General features: G+C 34.3%; 1 protein-coding gene and 1 pseudogene across 1 annotated transcript; one reads left to right on the top strand and one right to left on the bottom strand.

Annotated features, from left to right (window-relative positions):
- Nucleotides 1-856: 856 nt before the first annotated feature.
- Nucleotides 857-1,414, top strand: LOC133313638 (B3 domain-containing protein At2g31720-like). Its single transcript, XM_061515034.1, has one exon. The coding sequence runs from the start codon at nt 857-859 to the stop codon at nt 1,412-1,414; it is 558 nt and encodes a 185-aa protein (XP_061371018.1).
- A 12,004-nt stretch (nt 1,415-13,418) lies between these two features.
- Nucleotides 13,419-19,769, bottom strand: LOC133313639 (binding partner of ACD11 1-like; annotated as a pseudogene).
- Between the last annotated feature and the right edge of the window lie 5,974 nt (nt 19,770-25,743).

Below are 25,743 nucleotides of genomic sequence, written 5' to 3' on the forward strand. Positions count from 1 at the left end.
AATTATGGGAGTGAGAAAACATATCTCCCCTGGTGATGGCTATAGAAGCTGTGTTAAAAATCAAAAGGGGTGAAAGCCAATCTTTATTTCTTAAGTCTCAAAATATAATGAAAAACAATGTTTTTTGAAAATTATTAAGGAAATTGTCTTTACTGATATCAAATCAGAAAAGATATGAAAATGTTAATCACTTATTTGGACAGCTATTTATTTGAAAGATAATTATCTTTATCGATATTAAATCTTTAAATAGCTGAAAGTTAATTATCTTCACCGATATTAAATCTTTAAAGATACAAAAAAAATAATTAAAAGAAATAAACCGATTTACACATATATTAAAAGATTACCTCCTTATTTAACAAAAAAAAAAGAAAAGATTACCTCCAATCTCGGAAGATTTTAATTCTGATGATCACTATAAATTGATCAGAAGCCCATCACTCACTCACTCACTTGACCGTGTTACATAAACCTTAAACCAACCATCTTTTGCTTGCTCTCTTCCAAACCCACCGCCGAAACAGAAACCTTCAACTTGTGCTTTGCCACCATGACTGAGAGGGACAACAAAACTATGTGGGAATTGGTGGGGAAGATTACAGATTGGGAGACGCGTCAAAAGATGTCTTCCAAACCCTTTAGGCCTCACTTTTGTGATATACTTCTTTCGCGCGTTGCACCACAGTTTTATAACGATGAAGAATTGGCTCTGATTAAGAATTGTTTCCAAGAAGAGGATGAAGAGTTGCAACAGCAACAACAGCAACAAGGAGAGGCGTCAAAGACAAAGCCGCCAGAAAAAGAGAAAGAGAAAGAAAAAGAGAAAGAGAAAGAAAAGAAAAGAAGGCGTGAAATGCTTGATGACGATGAGGAATGGCGCCCCACTCCCTCGTCGCTGAATAATAAAAAATCAAGAAAGACAACAAAGAACAATGCATCGTCGTCTTCATCACCGCCAACACCATCACCGCCACAGTCCTCACCAACCCCACCGGTTCTACCTGAGGAATTCAAGAACCATATGAGAGAGCTGAACGGCGGCGGCAGCGAGATGCAATTTGTGATGAGCAAGAATCTCTCCAAGACAGATGTGAGCGCCAAGCACAACCGTCTATCGATGCCTCAGTCAGAAATATGTTGTGATTTCTTGACTGAGGCTGAGAAGGCAACCTTGCATGAGAGGGAAGGAAGGCTTCTTCGGGGTGTGGAAGTGAAGGTGTTGGATCCATCTTTCAGGGAACATACTTTGATACTCAAGAGGTGGGAGATGACAAGTACAAGCATTTACTCTCTCAACAAAGAATGGAAAAGCGTCGTCTCTCAAAACCGTTTGCAAGAAGGAGACCAACTTCAAATCTGGTCTTGTAGAGTCGATGCCCAATTATTTCTTTTATTAAATAAATTAATCTGATCTCTGATCTGATCAACAATTTCAATTCAAAGCACAGTGTCTTTAGTGACAAAGACACGCTATTGTCTGTCTGTCTGTCCACGTAACGTAGGTATATTAATATAGGTGAGGTGATTAGTGATACATCAGGGAATGGATTACATGTTTTTGAGATTCTGGGTACGATTGATAGTTTTTTGATTTTTTTGTTTTTAATACAGTTTTGTAAAATAGTTTATGAAAACTGTTTTTCAGAATAAAATAAGAAAAAAATGACAATATTGCTCTCTCTCTCTCTCTCTCTGTTTTTTCTTTTCCGTCCGTTGCTTTTCCATGATCAGTTACAGATATAAAACGACAAATATTGCTCTCTCTTTTTAATAATTAAAATTTATTATTTGTACATTACTTTTTTATATTAATCAATAAAAGCAGAAATAAAATATGTTAAAATATATATTTCTTATTTCATTATTTTAAAAAATGTAAAATACATAAATAAATAAATACAAGACAAATGTTAATATGCAAGTTAGGAATTAATTAATACTTTAGGACGAATACCCAATAGAGGATGGGGTTTTCCAATTATATATTTCTTTACCATTTTATTAAGATAATTTTTTATGTGAACCGAATTTTAAAACAAAAGAAATAAATTTTTAGGTAATTTAATTATTAATTTTTTTACTGTTATAAGCAAAAATGTAATTATTTTTTTTTTATTCGATTTTTGTTGGATTTACCTCAATATTGAATATTTTTAATATGTATCTCTTATTTATGTATTTTGTTGTTTCATTTATACTTTTCATGTAACGCCCCAATTTTGATAATCAGATTGTTAACTTATTTAAGATGATGTCTTTAAGCGCGAATAATTAAATCCCGAAGCGGAAGACTTAACTTTTACTATCTATGTAATTACCATTCTTAATTTATACTTTTATATTATCTATACAGTCTCATACCTGCATAGAATTTCAATAACTAAGTATCCTATAATATCCCTAATCCATTTAATTAGAAAAGAGTATATGATTAAATATTTAATCATGCATAAATGGGTTAAATTAAGTAAAAGACCTAATTAAATAAATTAGGGTTACTTTTGAGGTAAAAAGTACAGTCAGTGATATTTTTGTGGTAAAAATGGGTGTAGAAAAAATTGAAAGAAATTCCCTTGGGCCACCATATAGGGTTCGGCCATATTGGGCATTTAAGGGTTAGTGTGCAAAAAATTTAATTGCTTAGTTTGTGGAGGATTATATGTATTTGGAAGTGTGAACTTAGTGATTAATTGGAAAGTATAAAAAATAATCCTTTGAAAAACCCTCCACTTTGAATTCGGCCTATAGGGTTATGTGGGGGTTGATATTGTTAAAAATTATTTTGGTGGTATGTTTAGGTTCTAATGCATGGCTTTAGTATGATTTTGAAGTGAAATGGTTCAAGAAATAATGAGAGACATCTTGACTCCTTTGTATGTGTTACATCGGCTTGTGAAGGAAAAATAAGCAAAGTTTAGACATAAATGGTTATATGAATATATGAGTAACTTGGGGTCAAGTATGGGTTCTAGGAACCAATGGTTGCATAAAAAGAATTGATGAAAATCCCTAGTTTCCTTTGTTATTGGCTTCGGCCATTGTTTGATTTTGGAACTAGGAATTGTTAAAAATTGTAACAGATATTTCGGAAGCTTGGTTGGGTCCTTCAAGGGCCCTAGGTAAATATGAACCAAGGTGGTTGCTTGTTATGTGAGTAATCATCATTAAAATGGTCTAATAAAGAAGTTTATGAAAGTATGGTCTTTACTTGTGTATTGGCATAGAATTGGCATAAATGTAAAGAAATGAAGGTAAACAATAAAGTGTATGTCTTGTGATTACATGGCATTTTAGCATTTTATTGAGTTTTGTTTTGGATTCTTTCTCTAGGTGTGCCTAGGGACTGAGCGTCTTTGGATTCCTTTGGAGCTAAATAGGTAACTTGTGTTACGAGTGAACAAAGTGTAAAGCTTCAAAAGGTAAGCTCTATGTTTATGGGGTTCGCTCCTACTTTGTGTTCCGCCATAATGTACGGACTGTGGTCAGGTTGTATGATATGTATGATATATATGATATAGATGCATTCATATAGAGCTATATGATGATGTGATATGATATGTTTTGATGTGTTTACTTTGATATGATTTGATGTGTTTACTTTAATATGTTTTGATGTGATTTTTGTAATGATCTATAGCTATTGATTTGTTTATGCACTGATGTCTGCTTGGGGTCCTCCCTTGGGATTGACTGTGTATATATATTTTATATGTTGAGTTCCGCTTGGGGTCCTCCCTTGGGAACATGTGCACTGATCCCGCTTGGGGTCCTTCCTTGGGATTGACTGTGCACCCCTCTGTTATGTGATGATCTCCGGCCATTGATCCTATGTGCACTGATGTCTGCTTGGGGTCATCCATCGGGACTAACTGTGTACATATCTTATATGTTTTTGGTTTTGCTTGGGGTACTCCCTTGAGAACACGTACGTTGATTTCCGCTTGGCGTCATCCCTTGGGAATGACTGCGTACGTCTCTGATAAGATATGTGTATATGTTTTGTTTAGTTATGATATTTGATTATATGACATGTTTTTTATGTGATATGAATGATGATTTGTAAATGATATTTGTTACGTACGTTGATTTTCGCTTGGGGTCATCCATTGGGAATGATTGTGTACGTCTCTGATATAACACGTTTTGTTCTGATGTGAGTATTGTGATGATTTTTGTAAATAATATTTGTTATGTGCGTTGATTTCCGCTTGGGGTCATCCTTTGGGAATGACTGCGTACGTCTTTGATAAGAGATGTATATATGCTTTGTTCAGTTATGATAATTTCTTAAATGATGTTTGTTATATTATGTATCTGGCTGTCATGCAGGAAGTGAGCCCAGGGTATGGAGAGTTTTCCATAAACCTGGAGCTTACTAGAGATTCGTCTCTAACCCCGTTTGGGGATATGATTTCAGGAACACAGTTAATGAAGAGCCCTCACGGAACAAAGACACTACCCGTAGCTAGAGGTACTAGTATGAGGATATGGAGTTCTGGGTGGCTGGACGCTACTATTTATTATAGATGTTATTTTTGGAGAATATGTACTGTTGTATAGTGTTCTATTTATTTTGGGATCATGATGTTTGATCCATTATACAATATATGGTCCGTATATGTTTTGTACATGTGTTCATATTTTATGCATGTACATTTGTGTATTCAGATATATGCATGTGCTGAAATATGTATGTTGTTAGACATAGTGGCACGGAGCCAGTTATGCATGTAACCATGGATGAGTATATAGTCATATATAGATATCTGGTATTTCTGAAATCATATATGTATAAACTGTTTATCAGGAACGTTTGAGAGTGGGATTGGCAAATCCCCAGTTGTCCAATTTACAGAGGTTACTCTGCCCGTTTTTCATCTTCGTCAAATACGAATTAATTAGGAGACGTATGCAATGTGAGATATCATGTAAATTAATATTATTGAAAAATAAAAGAAAAAGTTAGCTCGTATTTTCGTAAGTTAAGTCTTCCGTTGTTTCTGTTTGTATCATATGTATGTTAATTGAACCGGCTCGAGACGGGGATGTTACATATCCACTCATGTTGAGTTCTCGATTAAAACTACACTGATGCTTGCCCTTTGAAGGCTCTCATATTACTGATGTACCTGTAATTTAAATTGCAGCCCACGACGGGTGAGAAATTAATCTCAATAAGACTCTGGGTTTATGGAGTAATCTCCACCCATGAGTTCACTTCCTGCATGACAGTCAGATACATAATATACAAAACATCATATATATTATATCACATATAACATCTCTGAAGTACGTAATCATTCCCCAAGGACCTTTCTCCAAGTGAAAATCAACGCACGTAACAAATATCATAACAGATTAACACATTCTCATACATAAACATCACATCATCATACAACTCTATATGAATGCATCTATACCACATATCTCATACATATCATACAACCCGACCACAGTCCGAACACTATGGTGGAACACAAAGTAGGAGCGAATGCCATAAACATAGAGCTTACTTGTAACGCTTCCTATCCAATGCTTGGTCCTTCATTGCTGGTCCACAAGGCTCAATCCTATCACCACGTGGACACAATCATTATCCAACAATTAACACATACATACAGTATTGTTCATCTCTACAATACTATTCATATATACGGTACTATTCACTATTCACGTATACGGTACTATTCACTATTCACGTATATGGTACTATTCACATACGTCACTATTCAAAAATACACTATCTTCAATTTTATCATACTTTCACCGATTAAATCCAATTCTCTACCTTTCTTCCAAAGGAGTATATAAAAATTCAGTATATATACAAAGTTACTATTCACTATTCATGCGATTACTATTCATCCAAAACTACCAATTCAGATCTACCACAAACCATCAATCAAAACAGAGTTTTCTTACCGTAGATCTGTTCCTCTGATTGCCCACTTCAACTTTGGTTTTGGAACCGTTGAATTTCGATAACTCTAGCTCGAGTTATGATCCTTGGAAGATTTGGTTACTATTCATCGCTTTGGTCGCCGCAGAGACGCACAGAGAAAACGAAGAATATGAATGAGCATAGTAACTTTCTTTAGAAATTTCACTTATATAGGTCAAGTGAAATTCAACTGGGTAAATGTTCATCTATTAACACACCTCCATTCATTATAAAACTTTACCCAATGGACTAAAATATTTTTCTAGTCATGTTTCCAACTTTACTTCACTTTTCAGGTAACTTTATTTACCTGAATTTTTACTCCTTAACTGTCATTTTAACTCATTTTTCACCAAGGGTGACTTCATTTCTTTTCTTTATAATTATCCTTCAATAATAAATCCTCAACAACATGTGAGAATTATTACATCCACTTAAGTGGGATAGGTCCCACGGTGCCACCTCAACTTTAAACTCACACATTTAACTCAATAATCTCCAATTTCATTCAATTTAAACCATAATTCAGCATTTTAGAATTACGAGGTGTTATATTCACACTTCTTTTTTGAAATTTTGTCCGCAATATTTATCATCGTACCGGTCCACTAACTCGGAATATAGCCGGATAATCTCATACAGAAAATTCCTCCAGATTTTCAAGGCAATTCAACCGTCACTTTCCTGATATTCAATCCATAAAATTCTACACACGAAGTCATACCTACAATTTTACATCAATTTTTCATTTCATCATCAACTTAGTCATCTCAAATTTAAACATACCACCATCGATGATTTCTACATCAAAGGCTCCCCGCCTCAAAAAAATTTGTCAACTAACCATTTTCACTTATCATTCAATGCCAATGTTGTAAATCCAACATATATTTCATTCATTGATACCTCAACTTCATAATCATCGACATTTGATCATTGATGTCCATCTCAATATAATATATCATATTTCTCACATATAATTCCCATCACACAGGGATTTTCCAACATAACTGTTTAATCATCTAAAACTAATTTCATCCTTTAATCAATTTCTAAAATTCTTCCCATATATTGTATCCCAAAGGATATATTTCTCCCACCGAGAATATATAAACATATAATACTTACAGTCACTCTACCGAGCTATCAACCTTTTCTTCAATCTCAACACAATTTAAGTTATCATTAATACAATTTACACTTTTTATTGTACATTAGTCCTTGCACTGATGATACAATTCACAATTTATTGTATATGAGTCCTTGCACTGATAGTACAATTCACAATTTTATTGTACATCAGTCCTTGCACTGATAGTACAATTCACAATTTTATTGTACATCGGTCCTTGTATAATAGCCCTAGCCTAATTAATTAGTAAATTACATGTAATTAAATAATTAAGTATGTATTAGTGAGTAAAATTAAGTATAGTGCCTAATTAAGTGAATTGGGGTCACTTTTGAGGTAAAAAGTGTACACAGTGAAAATTAAGGGGTATAAATGGGTGCAGCAGGCAAAAGTACCCAAAATATACAAATGAAAGTGGAAATATTCCTAGAAAAATATTTCAAACTTTTGGGTAAAGTTTGGTGGTGAATGGAGTTAAATAGATAGATGAGCTAATACCCGCTCAAAGCAACTTAACCAATGTTAAGTAATAAAACAAAGGAACTCAACCCATTTTGCTTCATCTCCTACGCGTGACAGAGAAAGGGAAAGGAAACCATTGATGAGAGCTCCAAAATCCCAACTTCTCCATCTCTCAACCAAACCCTTTGATTCTTAAACCTATCTTGCTTAGAATTAAGAGACAAACACAACCCCTAATCTATAATCTACCAAGAAGCCTTGTATTGAGAGAAAAACGGTGAGGAAGGTGGTGCCCTAACTTAAGATTATTGGACTTGGAGTAACCCATTGGTTGATTTGAAGCTTGGATTCTACTCCCTAAGTGATTCTAAGGTTAACCATGGTAAGAAATCTCATTTTCCTTGAGTTTTGCATGATTTAGGTTTTGATGAATATTGTTTTAGGGTTTTATGAAAATGTTGATAGATTGGCTATGTTCTAGGAGGATTAAGACTTGGTGAATGTTATGAAAAATGATAGTAATGACATTTAATCGGTGCAAATGAGCTTAGTTAGTCCTTGGTGTATACTTTGAAAATTACAAGATTATGCACTTGATTATGGGTTGGCTTGCTTTAGTAATCAATGATTTGGTTGAATAATAATTGTGTCCATGTGATGTCTAGGATTGAGGCATTTGGACCAACCGTGAGTGACCAACCATTGGAGCAAGTGATGGAGCTCGATTAGCTCCTTGGAATTGGTGTTGGTTTTGGAGAAGGGTATTGTTGAGATTGGTGAAGAACAAAGGGTGAATTGGAAGCTTGAGGTAAGCCTTCGGACCTTGGGTATAATTCCCTTGATTGTTCCACCAAGCCCTGATTGGGTAGTGGTTATGATAGTGTATATAAATGCAATGAAATAGTTTAATGTTTTGTTATACGTATGTGTATGCTTTGGTGTGGCATAGGATGGTGTTTCCCTATGTTGGTATGTTGCATAACGATGCGTAAATCATACTTGGTAGTTTAGCTGGCCAGTAGGACTATTTGCATCTGAGCATCCTTAGGACAGCTTGAGAGCTCGAGGGATTTCTCCTGGAGATGTTGTTACACACTGCATGGATATGTATTTATTGCATTATTAATGTTATTGCTATTACACTGTTATTGAACTATGGGGTTGAGAGATGCTCCAAGGACCCCTGATTTACTGTGATATATTCGTATATCTCACCCCGTGTTGTGGGGACCCCCTTTCAGGTAAAGATGCTGCAGGAGCCACCAGTGGCAAGTGGCTTATTTGGATTAGTAGTAATACATGAAGATGCTATCTTTTGAGATTATACATGTTATTTTGTAGTTCACATGTATAGTCTTGTTCATTGCTAGATGTATATCCTGTTTTATTTGAATGGACTTAGCCTATGCTCATGCCTTTGGTTATCTCTTTTGTGGATGGGAGCCAAGGGAATGATCATAGTATTTTGTAAGCTAAGTTCCCTGATTTGTAATGAAGATATGTTGTAAATGATGCTTACTTTAAGATAAATGCATGTAAGCACTTTATGTATTGGACTTGTTGAGCTGGAAACTTAATTAGGTACCTAGTGATAAATTGGGAAACATTGAGAAAACAAAGGAGATGCTGCCCAATTTTAGTCTAATCCATGTGGAGAGGTTGAAGAAGTACTAGGAATAAGCTTGGAAGCATGGACATTTGAGGCTTGTCAAGTGGGATTCACTTCCCCTAGGTTTAGAATTGAAAAATGAGTGTGTGTAAAATTTTCTAGCAGCGTGCTTAAGCGCCCTGCTGCCCCTGTGAGAGCCCATGCTCTCTGCCTCCGCGGGCTTCAGCGCCCAAATGGGAGCTTAAACGCCCAGGGTAGCGCGCTTTAGCGCCCTGGTGCGCGCTTAAGCGCCCTTAGCTACAAAAAGACGAGTTCCTCTTTGCCAGTGGGCGCTTTAGCGCCCGATAGCGCGCTTAAGCGCGCGCGGCCTGTGTCCAATATAAACATGTATTGTTATAATTTGTCATAACTTGAGCTACAGAGCTCCAAATGAGGCGCGGTTCGAAACCACGCGTACCTAATGAAGAGAGGAGGACATTTAACCACCTTTGGTCTAATATAATAAGAGTATGATGTTAAGCTTAATTCATTTTATTCCGCAATGTAATATGGTTATGATCACGCAATTTGGCATTTTAAATTCGGCATGTTTTAAAAAGAAAAATTTAACCGAATTTTAATTGAACCCATGTGATTGTAACTGCGCTTAATATCATAATGTGATGTTAACAAACCGGTTCTAGAACGGGGTGTTACACCTTGCACTGATAGTACAATTCACAATTTTATTGTACATCAGTCCTTGCACTGATAATACAATTCATAATTTTATTGTATATCAGTCCTTGCACTGATAATACAATACACAACTTTATTGTATATCAGTCCTTACACTGATAATACAATTTACAATTTTGTTATTTAATGGTACCTTAGTCTTTTAACTAATCATACCAATTTCACACTCAAATTTTTTTTATTACACATTAGCTCTTTCGTTAACCACGTAATTTCACACTCTATTGCACATTAGTCCATACACTAATCATATAATTTCACGGTCACGACATTTACGTACAGGCACCAGGCCAATTCAAGATATATATATATACTGGCACTTAGGCCATCACAGGATCATTATCCATTTATTCTTCCAAAATGTAGACTGACAATCAGTCCATTATCTATACTTGATTTATCCTTTATGGATATCCACTGTCATTTAAGCCTATACAATGGCATATAAGCCCATTATGTTCATAGACATAATATTCAATGATTACTTCCAAGAGTAGCCTTTAATACAGTCCAGGGTATAACAATATTCTCCGGGCATGTAAGCCGTACAGAGATCATAATATCAAATTGTAAAATGTGCACCCAGTGCATAGGGAAATTCATAATTATAATATATCTGTATATAACGGCAAAATGTGTACCCAGTACACTCCAGATCACACATGGACCCAGTCCATCTGGTGTCTGTATCATATACATGTATATATATACTATACCACATCATATTAATTCTCAACAATCCATATCAAATATCGGATTATTTAACAAGCACAATATATATATATACACACATCACGAGACCATGATTTCTTATACAATTTCCAGTATTATTTTACATAAGATTCTACAATTTACATGTCCCATCCATTTTCATCTATGGCAAGTCTACCAGTTAAAATTGACATCCATTAACTACAATGATGTCTTCATTGTACATTTGTCTTATGTCATCCATGACAAGTCTCTCAACTTCTTCCTTACATACATAATACAACATTAATTCATCTCACCTATGTTTAGTCAATACTATCTCCTTATGGATTTAAATTCCATATTTTAATATATCTCCAATTAGCACATCACTAGCATAATCATTCCAAATGGTCACATCTCTCAGATTCAATTTCAAAGATTCAATTCATCTCTTTACATTACTCATTACATTTTATTCAAGTGCACACCCTTAAATCAGGGATTTACAACTTCCTAATCAAACATCAAATATTAAAGCTCATACCTAAGCATACATGTTCACAATTTTCAATAATTCATCAAGTTTCAATTCACTCACCGTACTGAAGTCAAATCACTAAGTTCACCTGTACATAATTGAGTAAGACAAAACATCCAAGTTTATTCTCCTTAAGTCCTCTAATATTCATATCTTACTTACAGTCATCTCTGTCCGTGGAGAAATCAACACTACAGCCACAACATCAGGCTAAGGACTTACAATAGGTGCTCAAGGGTTACACATAGGCTTCTTATGATGACCACACATATAACACGAAGGAATGGGTTGATCAGACCCACACTAAGGAATCACATATGCGGTAATCAATAAGAGTCTACATACAACTATACAACACTTAACACAATCATACTACAATTAGGGTTCCCTAGTAAACTGCTCTGATACCATAATGTAACACCCCAATTTTGATAATCGGATTGTTAACTTATTTATGATGCCTTTAAGCGTGGATAATTAAATCCTGAAGCGGAAGACTTAAGTTTTACTATCTATGTAATTATCATTCTTAATGTAATTACTATCTATGTAAAATGTACGAGCAAGGATGTTATAAACCCGAATTTTAAAATAAAAGAAATAAATTTTTAAGGTAATTTTTATTAAATTCTTTACCGTCCTAAGCAATAATTTAATTATTAGTTTTTTTTATTCAATTTTTGTTAAATTTTTAAATGATAATTGGTTAGATGGTGTGATGTTTTTTATCCACGTGTTTTGGGAATATATAGTGTAAAATTTTTTACTGCACCAAACCTTATATCAAGTGACAATATATTCGACTAACTTTTATATATATATAATGTATGAATTAAATTTAAGTTCATTTACAATAGGTTTCAATGTTATTTTTATAGTTTAAAATCATGATTTGTATCAATTATCAAATAATACAACATTTTAAATTTAATATATAATTTTTTGCTTTAAAATGGAACAACTCCAAAATGTTTTGCATGTCATTTGATACATGAAATGTTAAAATTATTTAAAAAATGATTAAGCTAATTTGATAGGACCAGGCCATTCCAATTCTAAAGAATGATAAATCTTGGAATGAAATGACATTCTACTGTTTAAAATTAAATTAAATTTAAATAACATAAATATCCTTGTGAGAAAACTAAATAGAATTTGTTTTGTGGATAGATAGAGATGTTCAGTTATTGACTGTTGAGTTGATCTCGAATCTACGACTTTTTTTTTTAGGTTACAGGGAATAGAACACACAACCACACACTCACACACACCCTATTACACACACCCACACCACTAGGCTAGCCCTAGTGGTTAATCTAAGGCTTTTTTAGGTATCTATTATAGAGATACTTATGAAGTAGCCAAAATGGTGGTGTGTGTATAATGACAACATATATAAGAGAGAGTAAATATCATACTTGCAAATTTTACTTCTTATTTATAAAATTTACATTTAAATAAGGGAATTATGGCCTTTAATGGTTTTTCTGGAACCCAATATTAGTTTTACGACTGTTGTACTAGGATTGGCATTTGGCATCAACAAAGAATTATTTTCTTTGTTTCTTTTAATTTTCTCTTTCTGTTGTTCTTTCCTAGGTCTTCTAGAATATGGGCCTATTGTACAGGCGTATAACATGATTAATTTTTCTTGAATATATTGTTTATGAAAAAAGTGTTTATCCTCTTAAATGACATAACTTGTGCCATTTCACTCTCACAAAGAGATAAGACCCACACCTTTATTTTTTTTAGTCCACTCTCTCTCCTTTTATTTATTTCTTTCTCTCACTTAAAATAATACAACTTTATATCCTTTAAAATGATTCACACTTTTTCCATTGTTTAAATTTGATTTTTAATAGCGTTAAAAATATGTTGCTATTAAAACGGAGCAACAATGTTTTTTTATTTTATACATGAGCAGCAATGTTTTATCTGTGAAGAACATTGAGCACCAAATCAAGAAGAAAATTTCTTTTTCGAAACATCTGTGATTATTGGTTCGTTCTTTTTGTCTTTTGCTACAAGGAAGAAAGGCAAGTTCGAACTATTTCTGTTTAATGAGGTATGTGAAGAAAAAAGGAACATAGAAAAATAGAAAATATTAATCATTTTTCATGAATATTGTTGATCCATATTTAAGAATCAGACCCGTTGGACAACTTTTACATCATTATAACAATTCACAGGACTTATCATCATACAACAAACTTGAAGAAACTGAAGAGTGAACACTCTGACTATAACTAAACAAACTAAACCAATCCAAATGTACTTGTGAGCATGTCAAGGATCGTAAGTCAGCTCAGGTCACATAATTCCCAACTTACTATCATGACCAGGAATTTCTGAAGGCTTCTCAGAGTGTATCTGTGCCAATTCATCAACGGTTCCTTTCATTTCGCAGAAAATGATCTCCTTCTTTTCCACTTGAGCAAGTTCAACCTTCTCCTTTGTCATTGTGCTTACATCCTCAGCTGCTTTTGCAACAATAGTGAAGGCAGTTGACACCCATGATGCTCCAGTTGATACGTAAGGATAGCTCATGATACTACTTGCCTTCTGCTCAGCAACAGCAATAGCAGACTTTGTCTTTTCAGAAACCTGAAACTTTTCATCCATCTCTCTCACCTTCTCATTGACTATAGATGTTCCAATGCTTAGTTTACCACTTAAATCCATTTTACGATCAATGGAAGCAACTGCGGCAGAAGCATTTGAGGTCAAGTTGTGACGTTCATCAAAGGATTTTGCCCTGTTGATTGCATCCTTTCCTAAAATGAAACCCTTGGCAAGCATGGTGCTCACCACATCTTCAGCCTTCCTAACCGTAGAAGTTTGCTTTTTCTCCTAAGAATAACATTTTACATTAGAAACTTCATTTATGAATACTCTGAAAACAAAAAACTTAGAATTCCCAACAAATTTGTATATATACGTGCGTTGACTCTGCATATAACAAAGCTTTTAGTATATTTGAGCGCCTGATGCGTACAAATGTAGCCATTTAGTTATTAATCTAACTTCAAACAAAAATGTTTTAAATGGACAAAGCTAGAGAGATCTGCTAGGATATCATTATCATACAAGTGGTAATTTGGTTTATAAAAGATTTTGCGCCATCATCCTATGCAGGAGTCAGTTTGCATTAATTATTAAGTTGCAAATGTGTTGCTGACATCATGAAATATGTTATCCATCCTATAAATTTTTCTGCAATCGTGAAGCAATGTGTTTCAAAACATGAAGCTAGGAGTCTGCCGTCAATATTAATTTAATGTCATACATATAAAACACACAAGCACCACTAAGTTTCTTCGGGACTGATATTTTGGGCAGGCATAGGGAACAAGTGAACAACCGTGTTCAGCAAAATTGAACATAAATAGCATAATTAAGCATATATGGATGTACTAGAAGTAGCACAACGAAGAATGATGATATAATGACCCTAACTGGTAAATCTTAGTTAGAGATTTAATTTAAGGATTTAAATGCCATAATTAGATTCAGTGAGCGATTTCGAGTATTTTGACTGTAATCATGACTATGTTATGAACAGTGCGTTCTGCCGGAGAATTTACAGTTTTGTGAATTAATCGGTAGAGCTTAAATGAGCAAAATAATTTTAGGAACATAATTTGAAAATTCTGATGACAAATATGAGTTCAGAACGAAAAATTGTATAGTCTGGCACTTTCCGTGAAAATCTCGTGAATAGTGTTTCTACCGGGTATTTTGTACTGCTGTTTAAGCAACCGGTAGAGCCCAAACAAATAATTGATGAAATAAGAATAAGAAAGTCCAATATATGCCAAGCAAGTCAATATAGGCCCAAGAAAATGATAAGTTTATAAGTTTAAGTTTCATAAGTAAATGAAGTACAATTAGTGATTCACAGTGCATTTCGTCAAAAACGGTGCAAAAATCATACTGTGAATTATGAATATTTTTTTGTAAGAATTAAAAAGTAATATAAATGATTTTAGAAAAATAAAAATATATTTGTAGCTTTGAGTTAGTTCCGGGTTAGTTTAAGTGAAAATACGCGAAAGAAAAATACCCGGGTAAAAGGCCACATGTGCTCACCTTCTTAAGTCACTTAAGTCTCATTTCCAAATCAGTTTCTCTCTCCTCTCCTCACTCTCAAAACCGAGCTGCAGCTATGGGGGAAGGGTTTGGGGTTGTCTTCTTCCTTCTTTGATTTCTCCATGGTTAAGCCACCAAATCTTGCACCCAATATACCAATCTCATAGGAAATCGTCCAAGGAAGCTATTCCACCCCTCCATTTGAGCTGATTTCGTTTGTGGAGGGAGATTATCAATCACTCCATTTTCGGATTACTATTCATCCAAGGTGAAAAATGGGGTTTTTGGTGGAGTCTTGCTTGTTGGTCACCTTCTAGACCTTGTATAAGCTTTTGGAGGTAATGAACCTCTATTTCCATGGTATTATTTTGATGATTTGAGTTATAAAAGTTATGAGTATTTTTTGGTAGGAAAGCATTGTGTATTAAACTTTGATTTAATGATGAATCTTTGATGTCTTGGATTTAAGAAATGAAAATAAGCATTTGTATGTATGTAAAAAAAAAAAATTAGAAAAAAATCCTATGCTTTCCTCTACATGTTCGGCCATCATAGGTGAAGAGTATGTTGTTGTGCGAAAATTTTATCTTAAGTATTAGGAAGGTTTAATGTGTAGGAATTAAGTGGAAATTTGATAAATTAGTGAGAATGCCAAAGTGGGAAAAATTATATGAAATATGCCCTTAGGTTTAGGCCTTGTGGGGCTTTGGAGGGAGTTTATGCTCCAAAAATTAAGTTGGAACCTTAAGAAAACATGTATTTGTATGTGTAAGTTACATGTAAGTGAAGAAAAAGAACCTTTGTCTATGTCCTTGTAGTGTTCGACCTAGAGGGTGGTATAGGGGTATATTTTGTTACATTTTATTGTAAATAAAATGTGTTGTAATTCATTGTATAAAATTGATGAGTTAAGAAGTGAAATGACTTGAAAAATGGTTGAAAAATACTTTGATTTCCTAAGGGTATGTTCGCGGCTTTTGAAGTAAAATGGCATGAATGATATTGAAAATTCTCAAGTGAATACTTGATTAAAATTAAAGAATGCTAACGAGTATAATGTGGTCTAGACTTGTGTATTGGCATAACATTGGCAAAAGTATAAAGAAAGGAAGATAAGCGATAAAATGTATGCCTTATGGAAAGTCTAGGCATGATAGCATTTTATTGATTTGTCTTTGTGGATTCTTGCTCTAGGTGCTCCTAGGGACTAAAAAGGATCGGAATCTCTTGAAGACATATAAGTAACTTGTGCAACAAGTAAGCGTATTGGTAAAGCTTCAAGAGGTAAGCTCTATGTTTAAGGAGTCTTTTCCTGCTTGAGTGCTCCACCATGGTTAGTGAACTATGGTTGGACTGTATGACTGTGATTTAGATGCTTTGTATAGATGCATTCATATAGAGTTATTTGATAACATGATATGTTTTGCTCTGATATGACTTCTGTAATATGATTTCTGTAACAATCTCTGGCCATTGATTGTATAGTACCCGGACGTCCGCTTTGGGGTCCTCCCTCGGGACTGATGGTGTACGCCTCTGATATGTCTGGTTCCGCTTTGGGGTCCTCCCTCGGGAACACGTGTGTTGATTTCCGCTTGGGGTCCTCCCTTGGGAATGACGGCGCACATCTATGATATGATATGGATATATGCTCTGTTCTGTTATGATATCTGTTATATGTTGTATTCGTATACTTTGTATCTGACTTTCATGCAGGAGTGAGCCAGGGGTATGGAGAATTCTCTATAAACCTGGAGCTTATTGAGATTTGTAATCTCACCCCTCTTTGTGGACATATTTTCAGGTGCCCAGATTCCCGGTGAGTCCTCACTAGGCAGGGACACGACACGTGGCTGAGGCAGTTGACAGATCGGATTTTGAGTGGCTGTAGGCTACTACCTTTTTGGAGTGTTTGATGTATTTTAGTATTTTCGCATTTGATGGATCATGATATTGATCCTTTATTGTGTATATGGCATGTATATGTTTTGTACATGTCTGTCGCTTTGATGCATGTACATTTGGGTATTCAGGCACGTTATATGATGAGGTAGTATTCAGATATGTTTACGTGTTGGATTGCATGCTGTTAGATATAGTGGCACTGAGCCAAGTTATGCATGCGCCTATGGATGGGCATTTGATTATATTTGTATAAACTGTGTATCAGGAAATGCTTCTGTGAGGGATTGGAAAATCCCCAGTTGTCCGATTTATAGAGGAAACTCTGCCCGATTTTCGTTTATGACGAATGAGAATTTAAAAAGAAAAAGAAAAAGTTAGCTCGTATTTTCAGAAGTTAAGTCTTCCGCTGTTTTCTGTTTTATCATATGTATGTTAATTGAACCGGCTCGAGACGGGGATGTTACAGATGATACTCAATTGCATGCAATAAATATCATAGAATTTGAATAAAAATTAGGTACTCACAGGACTTGAGGGAAGAGCATCAGGGGGCAGCTGGTAGTTCTCAACAGGTGTGATGGTGACAGAAACATTAGATATGTTGGAACCCTGTACTAAAAAAAGTAGCATAAGTATATGATGTTATCCCCCAAATAAAAAATCAACTGAAAATTATAGAAACATAGAAAGAAGAAATTATTGATTATGTTTCTATTAGAATCATTTTAGTGAATGAATGAGAATCAATAATTTCTTCTATCTCTGCTTCTATTAGAAAATATATCTTGCTTAATGGAAAAGAATTCTAGTATAAATTGGTGTATCGCATCTTATTTATACCGTCAAGAGCGCTGCTGTGTCTGCTTCCTGTGAATCCTTGAAGGTAACATGCAATCTGAGTGCTCTCAGTTTCCCTGCAAAATTACCACGAAAGATATTGAGGGTGACAATAAAATCATTTAAATGAATAAAGATAAATACATTGCAAGGGGGTTCTGACCTTTGCATCTCAACGCATCGAATTTCACCCGAGAATGAAAAAAAATCTCTAATATCCTTCTCCGTAGTAACCATTGATATATTGTTTACCTTAACTGTTCTTATCTGTCAGAAGTAAAAAGGAATCAACTTGGGTTTGGATTTCTCAATCAAGGGTTAGCTGAAAATCAGTTAAACTTCCCAAAAGTTTGGCATGAAACAAATACCAACAAGAGCAGCAGGGCATAGTACAGATAAAAGAACTGCTTTTAATGATTAACCAAAAAATAATCAAAATCAGCAGACACATTTTGTCAAATGAAACTGAAAAATTAGTCTTCTTAGAGTCAGTTTGAGTCCTCTAAGCATGTATGGATTTAGAATATCTTAAAAAATTGTAATATCTAGTGTTAGTTTTCCAACGCTGCTTCTGCTAATGGCGAAAGTTTTACTGTGAAAGGCATGCAGGCACATACACTGGAAACATAATATGGATTCCTTGATCATGTGTTCTACTATCATAATGTTAACTAATTTATTACGTAACAATTTCTTCCTTACATCTGAAACATTAATTGTCCAATTTGGGGCAGCTGTAGAGCGGGGAATGGCATCAACACCTTGATCAGTAGGATCCACTGGGGCCTGCACATCAAATAATAAATTTAGTTATTTTCTAGGATGATATTCTGCAAACCAGGAAGCCTTAGAAGTAATGATGTGTTAAACAGTAACAGAGATATTTTTTCGTTATTTCTAAAAGAGTTATGAATGACAAATGAAAATTAGTTCCTCTTTTAAAAAATAATTAACATTATTTGAATTAACTTGTCACTGCTTCAAGAAGAGCATATCTTACAACTGCAAAATCTAAACCATCTGTGATTTGAGGTTATATCACAATTTTTTTAAAGAAAAAATGGCATATCAGGGTCAATAAGCAAAGGCATTATCATGTGTCAACCATATACCACATCTGAGGAATTTCTCAGCATCCAAGCAGAGGCTACAGAATGAGCAATAAACAAAAAAGAAGAGCATAACAGAAGAAACTCATATAGGATCTGAAAAGAAGACAAGTTTCAGGGAACAATGGGGTTATTCTACGGAAAAAATTCACAGGAAAGAGCACCAATACCAAACAAACATGGCAAGAGAAGTGTGCAGCGAATCACATGAGAACATTAAATTGAACCAAAACCAAACCCAAACCCAAACCCCCTTTTCTTTACTAATATCAAAACAGAAAAGATATGAAAATTTAAATCAAATAAACTGTGTTAGTTAGTTAGTTAGTTATTTGGAAAGCTATGTTTTTTTGAAAGTTATAAAAGGAAATTGTCTTTACTAATATCAAATCAGAAAAGATACGAAAATAACCGTGTTAGTTAGTCACATATTTGGACAGCTATCTATTTGAAAGTTATCGATGGGAATTATCTTAACTGATATTAAATATTTAAAGATTCGAAAATTTAAAAGAAACAAATCGAGTTACACATGTATTAAAAGATTACCTCTTATATACAAAAAAAAAGATTACCTCTAAAAGTTCTACTTGTGACGATTCTAATTCTGATAGCTGATCACTATAAATTGAACAGAAACCCCATCACTCAGTCACTCACTTCACCGTTACATAAATGCTTCCATTCTTCAACTTGTGCTTTGCCACCATGAGTTAGAGGGACAAGAAAACTCTGTGGGAATTGGTTGGGAAGATTACAGATTGGGAGACGCGTCAAAAGATGTCTACCAAACCCTTTAGGCCTCGCTCTTTGGACGTAATTCTATCTGTCCTTGCACCACAGTATTATAATGCAGAAGAACTGCTTCTGATTAAGAGTTTCCAAGAAGAGCAACAGCGACTACTGCATCTGCAACATGAAGACATGAAGAAGGTGACCCCACAATATTATAACGATGAAGAATTGGGTCTGATTAAGAGTTGTTTCCAAGAAGAGGAAGAGGAACCCCAACAACATGAAGAAGAATTGGGTCTGATTAAGAGTTGTTTCCAAGAACAGGAACCACAAGAACATGAAGAAGAATTGGGTCTGATTAAGAGGAGTCTCCAAGAACGGCAACAGCATCTGCAACACGGAGAGGCGAGTAAGTCAAAGACAAAGCCAAAGTCAGAGAAAGACAAAGAGAAAGAGAAAGAGAAAGGAAAGAAGGCGTGAAATGCATGACGATGAGGAAAGGCCCACTCCACTCCCTCATTGCTGCTGAATAAAAAAAAAATCATGAAAGGCAAAGAATGCATCACCACCACCATCGTCATCGTCATCTTCATCTTCATCAGCCCCATCCAGTGGCGGACCCTTTGTCCTCAACTCCGGGCATGAATCTCTGAATTCTTTGTCCCTTCTAGCAGCTGGCTGTGTAACAATAGCCGCAACCTAAATATTAATTAATAAAGAATACCATATCAGTGATTCAGTGATTGATTGAGACTTGAAAATGAATGCTAATGACTGTGATTGTGAGAGAAAATAGAAGAAAATGGTATTGAGGATACAAGAATGAATGAATGAATGAATACCTCAAATAAAGAATCTGGAGAAGCAGAAGCATTGAGAAGCGCATCAAGGACAATAGCCGAGACCTGTAAAATAAAAATTAGAGGAATGAAGTTAGTAAAGAAAGTTGGTTAGTTAGTTGGAGAGAAAAGTAAGTTGTTGGAGAACCTGAGGTGCGCCCAAGAGGACAATGGGCTTCTTATTGGTGGTGGTAGAAGCGATAGAGGTTGTTGACGCACTCTGTAAACAGCAGAACCGACGAATCATTCTGATGAATTGAAGCAGAACGAACGACACACAACAACTCAACTACAACACCTTTTATTTATCTCGAGGGTAATAATCCCTCGCTCGCTGCCTGTTTTTGTTTTCAAAATATAAACGTAAAATCCTTTCTGCCAAAAAAAAATTAAGATATTGAATATAAACGTAAGATCATTTTTTATGGGAACCCAAATTTTAAAATAAAAGAAATAAATTTTGCAGGTAATTTAATTATTAAATTCTTTACCGTCATAAGCAAAAATGTAATTACTAGTTTTTTTTTTATTCGATTTTTGTTGGATTTATCTCGATATTGAATATTTTTAAATATGTATCTCTTATTTATGCATTTTATTGTTTCATTTATACTTTTCAGATATAATTTTTGTATATATTGTACTAATTAAGATAAATTATGATGATAGAGGTTAATTGAAAAAATAGTTTAACTAAAGTTAAATTAATCCAAATATGTAGATTTTAATTACAGTTGGAATCTAATCAACAATTACAGAGTTGGAGTTCGAAAATATATTACAAAAGTTGAGGATCAGTATAATTCCAAGTATAAAGAGAAATTTAAAGAAAACGTGAGTTGATAACAAAAGAAGGAAGGTCACAATTTCAACGAGAGAGAGGTGTAATGTAAGCCAAAAAAACAAAAGTCTTCAGCATGCAATAATATTAAGATTATATCATAACATAGTTTAGAGTATCTAGATAATTTCATAAGATTAATTTCCATATTTCCTTATAATCTTAGAATTATATGATATCCTAATAGCAACACTAGATATTCAACAATAGAAAGGGCTAATAAGATATTTGTATGTATGTTACAGGTTGAGGTACTAAGCTGCTTAAGGCATCTAAACATGGCTCTGCTACTTGGAGCAATCCCAGAATATGATTGCCTTGTATATGTGTACATGGCTAATGGAAGCTTGAATGATAGCCTATTTCGTAAAGGCAACACACTCCCTCACTTCCTTGGCAGCTTAGGTTCAAAATTGCAGCTGAAATAGGCACTGTCTTCTTGTTCCTTCACCAGACAAAACAAGAACCACTCTGGTGCAAAGGGACTTGAAACCAGCAAACATCTTGTTTGATAGCAACTACGTTGCCAAGATCAAATGGCTTACAATAAGCAAATCTGTTCTTTACAACATCGTTTGATATCATCCTTACTTCTTTTATATTTTGTTTTTTATTTAACCTATTGTATTCACACAAAGTTTGGAAATAATGAAGTGTGAGCTCAGTTTGGTGTATACTAATAATGATAATTGATCTTGCTTTTTCTTTGCTTTTTCTTCTTTTTTCCCAAAAGGCATTTCCAGCATCAATCGCTTCAAGTCTATTGATGAAGTCAGTTCTCTTCTAACACTTCAAGTCACATTTAGAAACTCAAGTTATTGGGGGTTTTTACAAACATGTTCTTCTTGTCATCAGAATAATAAATCTGTCAAAAAAGTAGGATGTTCAAAAAACTAAGCCAGAGCCTCTAGGCATATAAATTTGCATATCTAAAGCTTTATAAATATGGCCAAATTTTCGTAGTTCAGTAATTACATAAATGAAGAGAATGGCACTCACATCTTCTTCAGCAATAGCTTCTCCAGGAACAGTTAATGGCACTGGTTCAGGGCCCAATTCATTTTTGTAAATTTTTTGCATTTCTGCCGCAACAGCATAAGCTAATGTATACTGCTTTAACAATTAAGTTTTTTAAAATCTTTATTCTATCAAGAGTCATGATGAGACAAAAATCCCAAAAATCATTTCTCAAGAAACTACCTGATGACTTTCAAATGAGGGATTGAATGAATATCCTGGAAGATCAACCTCTACTGCTGGAATAAGATAAGGCTTTGATATCTATCAAGCAGGCAGGCAACATATTAACTGAAACACTGAAAGTGCAGAAAAGATAAAATGAAATAAGAAATCCACTAATAGGAATTTATAATGCTATAAAGTGTACCTTACTGACCTTCTTCTTGTCATCATCATCTGCACAATAATATTAAAGAATCTTATGTTTAACATCCCATAATTATAACAAAAAATAAAATGAAAATATTAAATCAATAAGCATACAAGTACCTTTATCACCCCATAGATCAAACATGCCACAAACTAACATGGAATCATCCTGATATAGATCATGAGTGAGAGAAAATGTTACGAGAACAAATTTTTAATAAGGTTTGGGAAATAGAAGGAAAAAGAAGTAACTTCTCCATTCTTTTATTCAAATATGAATGCAGCTTATCCAAAGCTTCTTGCAACAAAATGCAGACAGCCAACTAGATCCCTTTTAACATGAAAGCACAGATCAATAACAACACATTTATATCATTTATATATGTAAGGAACTCAACCTGCATAGTCAGACATATTCACATATTATATACAGAAAAATCAAGTGTAAATTGATACTGTCAACAAAAGATTAGAAACAGAGGGATGAGGTTTCCTAAGGCATTCCTTTTGATAGTGTGTTAATGTAAAAAATCCAGTAGGGTAGACTAAGTAAATAACATGATCCTCTCTGATAATCCTCGTCAAACACAGTTCTGATCATGTCACAGGCAAAGTAAACATGCTGATTTGCAAAACATTAAACATGCCTTGAGAGAGCTGATGAGTATATAAAATGAAAGGTTCTGCTATTCTTGCTGTCTGCGATACTTAATGTATATGGATTGAAATTCACACCTGACATCATTGTTAACAACCGTGAAAAGGATAGGTAACCAAGTTTTTGTAGGCATGTAATCCTTTAAAGAAGTAAACTACCTAATGGAGTAATATCAGGCTACATTTATATGAAGTAATATCAGACTACGCTCATCCTTAGAGTACAGAGAAAGTACTGGACCTAAGTTCATCATATCATCATAATGTAGATTGAAATTATCTTTACTAATATTAAATCAAATATGGAAGTTACATCATATTAACCACTCCCCATTAAACCCGACTAGCAAGCGTGGGGTGAAAAAAATCCTTTTACGCAGTCTTACCCTTGCATAATTGTAAAGAGGCTATTTCCTGGATTCGAACCCATGACCCTTCAGTCATGAAAGAACAGTTTTACTACTGTTCCGGTTCGCCCCCTTAAGTTACATTATATTAAACCAAATAAAATTTAAATCATGTTAGCTAGTTATATACCATGTTAGTTAGTTATATATTTGGACAGCTATGTTATTTGAAAGTTATTAAAGGAAATTTTCTTTACTGATATCAAATCAGAAAAGACATAAAAATTTAAATCAGATAAACTGTGGTTTTGTTGAAAGTATTGCCACAACAATGAAAACATGCTAACGAGCTAAGCATGGTTTCTTAAGGCATTCCTTTTGATAGCGTGCTAATATAACAGATCCAGTAGGAATGTAGGATAGACCAAGTACAACAACAAGGACATTATACCCTCCGATGCACTACATTGAGAAAAAGAGTGGACTTGAGATTCATCAAAGAACCAGAATGCATTAGCTGTTTCAAAGGTAATAAAGGTGCCATTAATTAGCAAATGAAATGACATGTAAAATACAAACAAAGAAGAAACACCACATAATGCCCCTGAATTCCAGTATAAAATTTTTACTGGAGAAAATAATTAACATTATTTGAGTCACTGCTTCAAGAAGAGCATATCTTACAACAGCAAAATCTAAACCATCTGTGATTTGAGGTTATATCACAATTTTTTTAAAGAAAAAATGGCATATCACAGAGTCAATAAGCAAAGGCATTGTTATGTATCAACCATATACCACATCTGAGGAATTTATCAGCATCCAAGCAGAGGCTACAGAATGAGCAATAAACAAAAAAGAAGAGCATAACATAAAAAACCCATATAAGATCTGAAAAGAAGACAAACTTCAGGGAACAATGGGATTATTCTACCGAGAAAATTCACAGCAAGGAGCACCAATACCAAACAAACATGGCAAGAGAAGTGTGCAGCGGATCACATGAGAACATTAAATTGAATCAAAACCAAACTCCCTTTTCTTTACTAATATCAAACACAGAAAAGATATGAAAATTTAAATCAAATAAACCGTGTTAGTTAGTTAGTTAGTTATATATGTGGAAAGCTATGTTTTTTGAAAGTTATAAAAGAAAATTGTCTTTACTAATATCAAATCAGAAAAGATATGAAAATAACCGTGTTAGTTAGTCACATATTTGGACATATATTTATTTGAAAGTTGTTAATGAGAATTATCTTTACTCATATTAAATCTTTAAAAGATATGAAAATTTAAAAGAAACAAATCGAGTTACACACATATTAAAAGATTACCTCCAAAAATTCTACTTGTGACGATATAGCATATCGAAGATTCTAATTCTGATATATAGCTGATCACTATAAATTGAACAGAAACCCCATCACCCACCCACTCACTCACTCACTCACTTGACCGTTACATAAACCTCAAACCACCTTTTGCTGCTCTGTTCTAAACCCACCCCTGAAACAGAAACCTTGTACGTACGCTTCCATTCTTCAACTTGTGCTTTGCCACCATGACTCAGAGGGACAACAAAACTCTGTGGGAATTGGTGGGGAAGATTACAGATTGGGAGACGTGTCAAAAGATGTCTACCAAACCCTTTAGGCCTCACTTTTGTGATATACTTCTTTCGCGTGTTGCACCACAGTATGATAACGATGAAGAATTGGCTCTGATTAAGAGTTGTTTCCAAGAAGAGGAACCTCAACAACATGAAGAATTGCAACAGCAACAACAGCATCTGCAACACGGAGAGGCGAGTTCGTCAAAGACAAAGCCAAAGCCAGAGAAAGAGAAAGAAAAATAAAAGAAAAGAAGGCGCGAA

The sequence above is a fragment of the Gastrolobium bilobum genome, unplaced genomic scaffold (assembly GCF_033153095.1).
Source record: "Gastrolobium bilobum isolate Gb01-03AN ecotype WA unplaced genomic scaffold, APGP_CSIRO_Gbil_v1 utg40895, whole genome shotgun sequence".
In the NCBI taxonomy this organism is placed as follows: Eukaryota; Viridiplantae; Streptophyta; class Magnoliopsida; order Fabales; family Fabaceae; genus Gastrolobium; species Gastrolobium bilobum.